The 12,351-nt window shown below is 34.5% G+C and overlaps 1 protein-coding gene across 9 annotated transcripts in view; it reads right to left on the bottom strand.

The window, feature by feature from the left end:
• Window positions 1-12,351, bottom strand: part of USP47 (ubiquitin specific peptidase 47) — a gene marked incomplete at both ends in the record, with an annotated part of 94,296 nt that overhangs the window by 47,793 nt on the left and 34,152 nt on the right. For all 9 annotated transcript variants that reach the window (XM_084238913.1, XM_084238914.1, XM_084238915.1 and 6 more), the window contains 4 exons: window positions 1,599-1,678; window positions 2,179-2,324; window positions 5,969-6,065; window positions 11,413-11,551. In XM_084238913.1, coding sequence (XP_084095039.1) covers window positions 1,599-1,678; window positions 2,179-2,324; window positions 5,969-6,065; window positions 11,413-11,551 — 462 coding nt within the window. The remainder of the gene's footprint in view (window positions 1-1,598; window positions 1,679-2,178; window positions 2,325-5,968; window positions 6,066-11,412; window positions 11,552-12,351) is intronic.

The raw sequence follows: 12,351 nt of genomic DNA, 5'->3' as shown, positions 1-12,351 counted from the left end.
ATTGAATTTCAAAAGGATATTGATTTCTAGTATTGAAGTTTACAAAGCTTTAAGATTTATGTAAAATTCTCTAGGAAAAATAATCAAGGTTTGATAAAAATCAACCAAAATTCAATAAAACTAGATTAACGCTAAAAATCAATGCACAAAAATTATTTCAATTCCGTATCGCTAAGACCCCAGTATTAAAATATTTTGTTGAAATCAGTTGGCAAATTTATTGTACTATTAAGCTTCATAGCATCCTTTCTTTGGGATGAGAATATATGCGAATCTGTCACTTTAGGCACATTAATAATTATATAGCTAAATAGCTAGCTATTTTTATAATTTTACATATGCCTATTATCATACTTACAATAATATAGTCTTACTTCTAAAATCTTATTCGGTAGCCCAAGGTGCAAATAAAACTTTTTAACTTTCAGTAATATACATAATGTTGATAAATAAAATCTTTTAAAGTATAGAAAATTCAAAAATATATCTTAAAGTCCATCTTCTTCAGAGTATCTTTACCTAAAAGAATGGACCTCTCGGGGACTCCCAGGTGGCGCAGCGGTTGAGCGCTGGGCTGTGAAGCTGCCCGCAGCCTCTGTGGCGCCAGTTCGATCCCCGGCTGCTCCCCGGCCACCAGAGGAGGGTCCCACATGGTGCGCAGACCTCTCCTGCCGCCCGCTGCTCCCCTCAGCAGTGTACTTCGGTCCTTCTGCCTGCTCTGCTCCCCGCTCTGGTGAATTCTCTCACCCTCCCACGCTTCTGACTGTACCCAGTGCTTGTATAAATAAATAAATAAAAATAAATCTTAAAAAAAAAAAAAAGAATGGACCTCTCCTCTAGTTCCCGAACACAGCCAACTGCCCAAAGAAGATAGGTAACTCCCTAAGTAAGAACTCTCCAAGAGAATGTTTGCCTTAAGATTCTTGTACCAAACCTTGGATACATAGAAGGAACGCTCCAGCTGATCTTAATGCAATGTATGTTTGAAAAACTATGGTCAAAGCCATTATAATAATTCCAATCAGACATCAAACCCTTCAGGTGACCTTCCAGATACTTACCCTTCTTCATCCCTATGACCCTCCTCCCTACATTCAGTGTATTCTAACTGAGTTCTAAGCACCATCCAGTTTGGCCTTACTCCTCATTCAATGACATTCTTAATGTTCTCTCCCACTTCAAACTTTTCTTCCTTCCATTGGATAAGAACAGGGTCAAATTAATAAACATTCTAAATGTCAAAAGCATGTGAATATGCCTCACTGGTCAAAACATATACTTTAAATGTGTTAAAGAATATACGTATATGTCTGTGAATTATATATATTTTAGAGCTGAAAAGAAACTGTCTAGGTCCCAGTCCAATTTCTTATTTAATATAAGGAATCTGACATACTAAGAGTGGTTTAATAAGAAACTTTATAACTCAGTTAATGGCCAAGTGAGAACCTAGTACTTTCAATTCCTCATACGGAATTGAAAGTACTTTATCAACTGGACTAATGTCCAAGATATAAAACATTCCAAAAGAACAAAAGTCACTTTAGGGTAAAGAGTGATTAGAAAACAATTTCCTCAACTTGACAGAAATGAATTACCTGTTCTGTTTGTTTCCATTTCTGTTCCAAAGCATCAAACATGACTCTGCACAGTTCTTGTACATCATGCTGCTGCCAAGCTATTTTTAAGACAGAGTTTAATTAAAAAGGCAATAAATTTAGTGTAATAAAACATTAATTTGTTTAAAAGCAAATTATGAGAAACTTGGAAAAGCCTACACAATAACGCTAAATTTTAAAAAAGCACAATATAGTGTAATCATGACTGGCAATCAAAAGGAAGAAAATCAAGAAATGTTTGCATTTTACAAATAATGGTTTTCTGCTGTTATATTATCTGCCATTTTTGTTATTTTTCACTATCAAAAGTCTAAGATCCAAAATTAAAATTTTAGCTTAAGTATATAAAGAGTAGACTTATAAGGAAGTTTTCATTAATCAAAAGTTTATCTCTCAGAGCTTAAATTTTAAAAATAAGTTATTTTTAAATCCCAGCAAAAAGCAATGTGAAGGTTTAAGGTAAAGCTAGCTCAGTCGTTAATGTGTTATTTGTTTATAATATTGTGTGCCAGAATTCCTTTGGATATTAGAAATATTTATCTTTACAAGAGAATAATACCTTCACTACTGTCCCATCCAAAGCTCCTTGTAACATCTGTGGTTTCAATTGCTCTCTTTTTGCTAGTTTGTAACAAAACAAAAAGTCTTTGAAGTTGAAATGGTATACTTGTCACTGGATCTTCTTCAGATTCTTCAAATTCCCACCTGTTGAAATAAAATGTCTGAAAATTATATGTAATACATTTGATTATTAAAACATTTAATAACATAAAAATGTTAAGATCTTTACTCGAGGTACTACAGAGTTTAGATATTAACACAAGCTATTAAAATCTTATGAAACATTAGTCTTTCTCAATTTATATATCTGGATGAAATTTAAACTCTAACAAGAAAAGCAGTAAGAATACAACATGAATGGAAGGCAAAGTTAATTTAAAAGAAATTGTCAAAACTAACTCTCATCAACTGTGTTAATTCTCAAAAACATTCAGTGAACAGAAGAATGACATTAAAAGACACTGGCAATCAAGTACCAGAACCTAAACCGCAGAAAACCACAGGGCAATTAACATCAGTTTTCAATATAGTATTTTCAAGGAATAAACGGTAAGGGAGGTGGGAAAGAGAGGGGATTGAAAACAGATTAAACAGATCAAGAATTTCATCAAGCAGCTGTCATATACACAGATCTTGCTTGGATCCTGTTTTGAACAGTTGCTTTAAAAAAAAAAAAAAAAAGAGTACTGACCTGAGATATAATATATATAGGTAATACGCAGGGGATGTGCTTCCAAATAATTAGATTGGAGGTTATAAGTAAAAAGTGTGATTATGAGTTGGTAATATTCAAAGCTGAGTGATGGTACAAAAAATATACTACTTTTCTGTTATTAAAATGTTTGCAATTTTAAATAATAAAAAGTTTTTAAAAGGGAAGAAGTATAATAAAATAAAATAATTCAGATAAGATTTTTCCTTTCATAACAGTACAGCCCTAGTTTCAGGGCCTGCTACAAAAATAAGCAAATTTACAATTGAAGAACTTAAGAGGTCATGGAAAAAAATAAGATTGTAGGACTAAAGTTGGTTACGTACCAACAAAAGCCCTTACACTAATTTTATATTCAATAAAATACCAAAGACAAAATATTAAATAAGGACAATATTAGTGATTCCTTATATCTTAAATTGGCAATAAGATTATTACTTTTGAATGCTTCCCTGGTGGTGCAAGGGGTTAAGCACTCACTATGAAGCAATCCACAGCCTCTGTGGCACAAGTTTAATCCCCGGCTGGCCAGGCAGAAACCCACATGGCGAGGCAAACCTCTCCTGTCTTGCCCGTTGCTCCCCTCAGCAATGTATTTCAGCTAGTCTGCCTGTTCTGTTCCCCGCTCTGTCTCTGGTGGATCCGCTCACCCCCCTGCATCTCTGGCCTATACTCCAGCTCTTGTATGCATAAATAAATAAATCTTAAAACAAAAAATTATTACATTTCCTTACTCCTTTCATAGTTTCAAAAAGAGGCGAGAGCATTAATTTTTTCTGCTGCAGTACACAAATATACTAATGGCCTTTTTTTCCCTTAATTTTTTATTATTATAATTTCTTTATATATATTTTACATCATAGTTATATTTTTGTACAATTTTGCTTTCTTTTCTCAGGTGTAGTCCCCATAGTTTTTCCTTAATTATGGTGTGACCTTCTGTTCAAGTTTCATACTTTTCTTAATTTAGGACTTAAAAGCTGCAGTTCTGTGATCCTGTCCCTCTTTTTTACACAATCAAGAAGAGAGCTAGGGATTAAATATAGAAGACAAGAGGGTTAAAACAAAGGACTGATAAAACATATAGATGTTTACAAGGAAGTTTTGATTAGAAAAAATGTGAAATGCATTCTACTGACATTTGTGAGACTAAAAGAGTTAATCATATTTTCTTTAGCAAAGGGATTTATAACTTACATCAAAGCATCTAAAATTCTATAAGCAGCTATGAAGAAACACTGAAGACAAAATTTTAAATGCTTCAAATTCTTGCAAGGGAAATTCACTAATGAGGAGGAATCACTGTAATATAAAACTGAATTCTCACCTGACCTTTAGTCCTGGTAGAAATAACTTAAAAAGTTTTAAATCCTGCTGGTACTTGCTGTTTTCCAGTTACCTAAGTTAGAAATCTGGATGCCATATTAGATTTTTCCCTTTCCTTTACTTCTAAATCAGTTTATCATTAAGCCCTATCAATTTATAATCTGAAGTATCTTAACTACTGCCACCATCTTCATTCTCACCCTCTTCCATCCATGCCTGCTTTAACTATGCCACAGCACCCTACTTTCAAAGCAATCCCACAAGTCAATATATAAATTGTCCTAAAACATTGTGCTTAATCCATCTAAAGAGGGAAAAGTAACAAAAAGAACCCTTCACACTTAAGAGTTACTCTGTCTATAGTCCAGGGAGGTCCAAGCCTTTTAAGGAGCAGCCCTTTCTTAGTTCTAAGTTATGAAACATCATCAGTACTCTCAGGCTTTGTTTCCCCATCTACAGCAGACGTCATTCTTTTTTCACAATCTCTAAGGCATCAGGCCTTCCTCTTTAACTCTCTCACTCCATCTCCTTATTCATTGGACTCCAGTTACAATGAAGTTTTTTTGTTCCTCAAAGGCAAAGCTGCACTTGTGCCTTAAAATTTCTTTCCCCAAATTTTCACAGGACTGGCCCCTGTGAGGTCTACGACTCAGAGATTATTTCCTCAGAGAGACCCTTCCTGATTACCCACCTCACTGCCTGACAGTTACTCTTCCTGCATTACCCCGCTTTATTTTCTTCATGGCAGGCCCATGCGCATGCACATGCACACATACACAACTGTGTCAGTGAGCTCACTTATACAAGCGAGCTATGTCTTATCCACGACTATAATCTCCAGGCCTAAGAGTGCTAGCATATAGCATCCAACATATGGTTGCTGAATGAAGAGCCCTAGTAACTGTGCTTATTCCTCTCCACAGTGCTATGAATTTACAGACTATTTTCAGGGTATCAGAATTCATGGTTAATCCTATTCCTGGGATCCCCTTATGATGCACTACTTCCCAAAGCAGGCATTTTACCCTGAACTGATCAGTTTGTTCTAGTTTTGGGCTCCAGAGTCCATCAATTCACCTCATTATTCAATACTCTAACTCCTATTTATAGTAATTTCAAAGATATTACTCAAAGATAATAAAAGAAAGGGGGAAAATCAATTTATTTTACTTCAAAATGTCTTTCAAAAATAAAGGGTAAGGGTATATTAAATGTCTTTTAATAGTATGCTCATTACAATGTCTGACTTCAGAATTTATTTAAATATGGACTTCCTCCATAGAGCATTTTTAGACATCTGATGACAGTCTTTTAGAAACACACACACACGCACACACACACACACACAGAGAAGTTTAAATGACAACTTTGTTTCTTAAATTGAAAAGTGAAGGAAAAAGAGAATATGGTTTACATAGTCAGATTATCTTAAAAAGCAAGTAACATACTTATTCAAAAGGGCGTTAAAGTTATAAGCAAGGGAAGTTAAAATCTGTTAATTTATCCTAAATGTAAATCTTACAAATTTTATCCTATGATATATCTATGTACTTCTGATTCTCTCTCACAATTTTTTATAAATCAACCTCTCTTTTAAGATTCTTACATACTATACAAGAAGGTGCTGTCTTCTAAAGTGAGAAATGCCCCAAAATTACCAAAAAGTGCAATATGGTTAGATTTTATTAGTCAGAAATTATACCTTCATTCCTAAGTCAGTTTTATTTACAAGATTTTTTTGAATACTCACTTATACAATGCATTCCTAAATTCTGGAGTCATAAAAAGTGTCTGCAAAAGGCTATTCAAATAGCAAGTCATTGCTTGGTTTACTAATCCCACATATCCTTTAAAAAGAAAACACAAATACACATAAATCAGTATTTACATTAAAAAATAGTAAGTTAGTAAGAACTTAATACACAGTAGATATTGAGAGGTTAAAGTAACTTGGTTGAAAATTATTTCAATTTTTTTCAGCAGCACGTAAGACAATTTTTTCCTAATATGTACACTGCATAAACCTTATTTCTAAGATAAAGTCAGGTTATTTTGTTATATGCCCTAAAGTACATGGGATATATATTACTTCATGAAAATTTAAAAGCATGTTTAATATTGCATACATTTTATTAATATAAAAATTATCTTTGTTCCTCAAATCTGTAAGTTATGGATTAAAATGTAAAGTATAAACGGGTTCATTTTAAATACCATGCATCCCCAATATAGGAAGCTTGTATTACGCCAATCATCAGGTCCTATAAACCATTTCTACCAAGAATTAACAACAAGATAAATTCATTATTACAAATTAAGAGTAACTTCTGCTATTTTAACAAGACCATAAACAATGAGATTCTATAGATCAGAGTGCTATGCAGAGAGACTACAAAGTAAATAAAGAAGTAAGGACAAACAATGAAAGGGGATAGGGGAAGGAGAAATTTACATGAACTGAAAATGCAAGGGAATGATTAAAAGTACTTAGCTTTACACATTTAAATAGTTGCCATTGTTGAGAACATTTCTGAAATTTCTCCATTAAAGTAGGGTAAGTCCAGTGTATGAAATACACATATAAACAAAATAAATAAATATTTTTATTTCAGTTATACCTCATTATTTGAGCAAAATGTGATGAACACCTTGTTCAATAAACTTATTTACTCCAACTTAATAATGAATGACTTGGTGTTCTCAAAGAAAACCTAAATCTTTTCTCAATAGATATGGGAGATGTCCACTAAAGCTTTGTAAAATGTTTTGAATTTTCTAACAATTATAAAAAATATCTTGAGAAACTGTAGTAGCCTTGGTGGATTACTATGTTCCCAAAGGAGGTGAGCAAAGGCCCAACAAATATGCAGGATGAAGGTTGGTCAGCTGTGGAAAAGAGGAACAGATCCCACATTATCCACACTTGTATGATTATAACAAGAGACCAAGTAGTTATTTGCCTTTCACGTTGGACTAAGACTTACTTAATATTTGATTCCTAATGCATTTCATCTTTATTTTAAGACACTGTATATGTGTGTTTATATACTCCTTCAATTCCTAACCACCTTCAACTCTGAGTTGTCTACTAATTCCCTCATACCATCCGAAATCCGTATCAGAACCTTCATCTCATTGTTCTGCAATTACCTTTTTTATTTATGTCTTCCCCATCAAGCTATGAGGTGAGGGGTAAATCTGATTTATTTCTCCATTCTACTACTTATCACAGTATCCGGTGCACAGAGGGAATAAAGGTATATAACTTAACAAGTAACACAGAACTATATGACATCTGGCTTGATTACTAATAATGCAAATCATTAGTATTCATTCTTAGTTTATATAAACCGACTCTTTCCCATAAACAAGAATGCACTGGCCAAAAGGACAGATTGTTCTCTCCTCCCTAGGCCACCTAAGCATTCTCTTCTCCTTCCCCAGTTCCACCTCAGTCTGGCACAAGGACAACTACTCTTTCTAGTAATCTTAAAAAGTAAATGAATATTACTATTGTACTTTGTGTATCTAAAAACAAATTATGTGTCAATTCTATGTGACCTTGTTTCCCTTACCTGTACATAAAAACAAAGAGTGATAAAAGGAAGGGGTTTAAAAGAAAGAAAAGTTATAACAATTTTTGCCAATGCTTTATTACAATTAAAAAAGAGAGAGAGGGCCTCCCCGATGGCGCAGCGGTTGAGCGCCGGGTTGCGAAGCTGCCTGCAGCCTCTGCAGCGCCGGTTCGATCCCTGGCTGCTCCCTGGCCACCAGAGGAGGGTCCCACATGGCGCGCAGACCTCTCCTGCCGCCCGCTGCTCCCCTCAGCAGTGTACTTCGGTCCTTCTGCCTGCACTGCTCCCCGCTCTGGCTCTGGTGAATTCTCTCACCCTCCCACGCTTCTGACTGTACCCAGTGCTTGTATAAATAAATAAATAAAAATAAATCTTTAAAAAAAAAAAAAAAGAGAGAGAGAAATCTATGGTAGTCTACATTTGATTTTTTTTTAAATTTATTTATTCATTTATACAAGCACTGGGCACAGTCAGAAGCACAGGAGGGTGAGAGAATTCACCAGAGCCAGAGCTGGGAGCAGTACACTGCTGAGGGGAGCAGCGGGCGTGGCAGGAGAAGTTTGCAAGCCATGTGGTGGTCCTCGCCGGTGGCCGGGGACCAAACCGGCGCTGCAGAGGCTGCAGGCAGCCTCACAACCCAGCACTCAACCGCTGCGCCACAGGGGAGGCCCCGTAGTCTATATTTGATTTAATGCCATATTTACAATAGAATAAATGGTGTCTCACTTAAGTGTACTACTATTTTCCTACAGCATTTAGATTTTAGTGAGACTAATAAAAGTGCTACTGAAGTAATAGAATTATTTTGTAATTATGTATTCTCTAAGTCAACAAACTTCAAATGACAACTATTATCAAGCGGGTTTATATCTGAAACAGCTGATTCAGTATCCCAATTATAAACCAGTAAAGGAGAAGAATATAGAATGTATGCCATGCTATAGAGGGCGTATATAAAAAGAAATCTTGAACAGAACCAAATAAGCCACATGAAGTAGAATGCAAAAGGTCAACTCCTAGAGTAGATGAAGTAATTGGTAAAGAAACTTGCCAAGGACAGATAACATGGATTTAAGTAATGAACACTCTAGTCACATAATTCCCAATCACTTAAGAGTCCACTTGTTATCCATCAAAATTTAGCCCCCCCACCCCCCAACAACATCTCCTATCAACAGAACATCTCCTATCAACAGCAGCTAGCGATCAAAGGGACCTGGTAAGCAAGAGAGACGTGGAAGAATATGTTTAGTCCTGTATTATGGAGAAATGAGGTAATAATATCATGAGAATATTTCCAATGAAAACATTCATGGAAACATTCTTAGCATAGTGTGAAGATTTACATTAATTTCTGAAGAAAAATGCAAATAGTCACTAACAATTTTTGAAGCACAATTCCTCCAGATGTTTATAAACTAATTCAGAAAGGCAATTTCAGAATACTGGAGGAAAATTTATGGGTAGGAAAAAGAAATGCCGTACAGGTAGGTGAGGAAAAATAACTGGGAATGAAGACTATGATTACATAATATATCAAATATCTTTAAGTATTTGTAAGTAAATTTCAACTTCTCAATCCAATTTCTGGGAACTTACCCTGAGGAAATTCTCAGAGACAAAAATAAAATAAATATACAAGAATGTTCACCAAAGTATCAGTAATATAGTTTAAATTCCTAATCATAAAAATACTTTATCAGCTATTTAAAATTCTACATTAAAATACTACTTAATAGCATTGCAAAATGCTCCTCTTATAAGATTAAGTGGAAAATATAAATAAAATTTGTGCAAAATACAATCCCCCTATCTTTACAAATATACATTTGGGGAAAATAAAACACAAAAAAGTAAAATCCCTAAAGTAGTTTCCATTAACAATACTGTCTTCAACAATGAGAAACTCTACAACAATGAGAAACTTTTTTAACAAATACACTTTTAGCCTCTAGGAATTTAAAGACTGATATCAGAGAGTCATATAGTACACAATGCAAAGTAGGAGTTCTGTAAATACTTTGTGCAAGAAGGACTGAACTGGTGGTCATAATATAAAAGGAAATAATTCAGGAATCCTAACTTGTTAAATATGAAACTTTTTCAAATTATTCCAACTACCTCAGAATAATCTAGGGTATACACCACTTAAAATAAAATGAAATTTGGGCCTCCCTGGTGGCACCAGGGGTTGAACACCGCGCTGCGAGGCAATCCCAGCTTCTGCAGCACAGAGTTCCATCCCCAGCTGGCCAGGGAACAGCCCACATGGCGCAGCAGACCTCTACTGGCTCGCCCGCTGCTCCCCTCGGCAGTGTATAGCGGTCAGTCCGCCTGTTCTGTTCCCCACTCTGTCTCTGGTGAATGCTCACATCCCCTGCATCTCTGGCCTGTACCCCAACTCTTGTATGCATAAATAAAAACAAATCTCAAAAATAAATAAATAGAATGAAATTTACCAGTCTACTCCAGAGTAATTAAATCAGTATTATGGGCAATAATGCCTTGGCAATCTACATTTAAACAAGTATCCAGAAATGATTTTCAAAACCTAGAAATCTGAAAGTCACTACTCTAAATAGTGTAATGAGAAACAGCTTTATTAACCCCTATTACCTAAAATAGAAAATAATTAGATTCTCTTTTATCCTCGGTAGTTTGCTGTAAAAAGTTCTATTGATATAAATGATCCCATATTTCCAGAAAATACACACCATTAATCTTGCACAAACTATTAGCTATGAGGAAACTATTTTTAAAGATTACCGATCACATCAAAACAAAACCTGCAATATAACTCTTCAGTTTTCTTTCTCTCTACTGCAAAGTTTCATAGTAATATGAAGTGATTCTGTAAAAAGTATTCAGATTATATATTTAGGCAATTAACATTATATATGTTAATGAAGTATATTTGCATATATAAAACAATTTCACCAGCTTAATACACTGAAAATTTTTAAAAATCTAGGTTTAAACATGTTTGGGAAAAAACTAATATGAATTTTTAAATTACATGACTAATTACAAACATGTGACTAAAACTAAAAGACAACACAGAGAAGTCTAATAAAATAATCCTGACCCATCAAATTCAAAACTGAAATATTGCCGGGCCTCCCCTGGTGGCGCAGCGGTTGAGCGCTGGGTTGTGAGGCTGCCCGCAGCCTCTGCAGAGCCAGTTTGATCCCCGGCCACCGGCGAGGGTCCCACCAAAAAAAAAAAATAAATAAAAAAAAAATAAAATTGAAATATCTCCTATAGTCTATTCTAATCCAAAAGTAGGAAACAGAAGCATTCCTTTCCAGACAAAGTCAACTTCAAAACTTTAAGGTTAAGTTGAGAAAATTACAAAAAGAAAGTTTTCCTTCAAAACACAATACTGTTTACTCTAAAATAGTGAGGGGAAAAAAAAATCCCAAAACCATAGAGTAAAACAACAATGGGTTGAAGGGAATACACATCCTAGTTCTAACTTCACTTCTGCTAAATTGTGATCTTGCTCTGGGTCTCAGTTTTCAAATCCATAAAATGAAATCAGGCTTAAGATACCCAAGTTATTCTGGATCTAAGGCCTATGACTTTATGAAAATACAATAATAATAATATTACATCTTACCGGTTTCTGATTTATTTAAAATAGATGAATAGGAGTAGTTTTGGCTGACATAATCACTGGTAGAGCCCACAGAACCTTCTCTTGGAAGTGGACCTATAAATCTGTCATGAACATTGTCATCCCCAGCACTGGAATCCTCCTAAAATGCAATTCAACCAGAATTTAATGAATGGCAGATGTTGTTTAACTTTTTTAAAAAAAGTTATAGTAATTGCTGAGATGGAAAAAAGACCAGGCCATTACTGTTACTTCCATGATTTTCAGTCACCATTTCCTGTAGGAAGGCTTGAAAGTTGCCCAATACAAAAACACTTATTAGAAAGACGCTCCTATATCCTTTAAAGTTCTTACATTCTCAATTTTCTTTGATTCTTTTTCAAATTGTGTTTATTTGGGAGATTTTGGGTACTAACAAATCAAATATACCAAATGTGAACTTCCTGATAAGTTTATCATTCATTTTTACATCATTTTTGTCAAGTAGGCCTGATTAGTAGGGGATACTTGTAATTGTTGGAATAGATGGATAGTTTCCTATTATTAGAAGCTCTCAATTGAAATGAGGAAGATATGGAAAAGGGATATAAAAGCAGCACAAGCAATTAAGATAAGAGCAGAATATTTACTATGTTTTTAAAAATAAAAGTGAATCAGAGTTCCTGAAATTAATTCCTAATTTAAGTTCCAATGACACTCAGACTAAGCAAAATCTTCTCATGATATGAAAAAAATAAATGATGAGATTTATTCTGGCATTCCCCCAGTATGGATAATCTGAGTTTAATTATTGTTTATTGTTGAGAGGCATTCTAAATCACAATAGACCTCTAAATGAAAAGTAACTGAAAGAAGTTTTTTTTTTCCTGAGGAAAGTTTCATTGAAGAGAAGAATTCTGAAAAAGTCTATAAACTCCCTAAGATTTAATTTCCTTAGCCCGA

The sequence above is a fragment of the Talpa europaea genome, assembly GCF_964194135.1.
Source record: "Talpa europaea genome assembly, chromosome: 1".
Lineage (NCBI taxonomy): Eukaryota > Metazoa > Chordata > Mammalia > Eulipotyphla > Talpidae > Talpa > Talpa europaea.
This window is presented reverse-complemented; position numbering and strand designations above follow the sequence as displayed.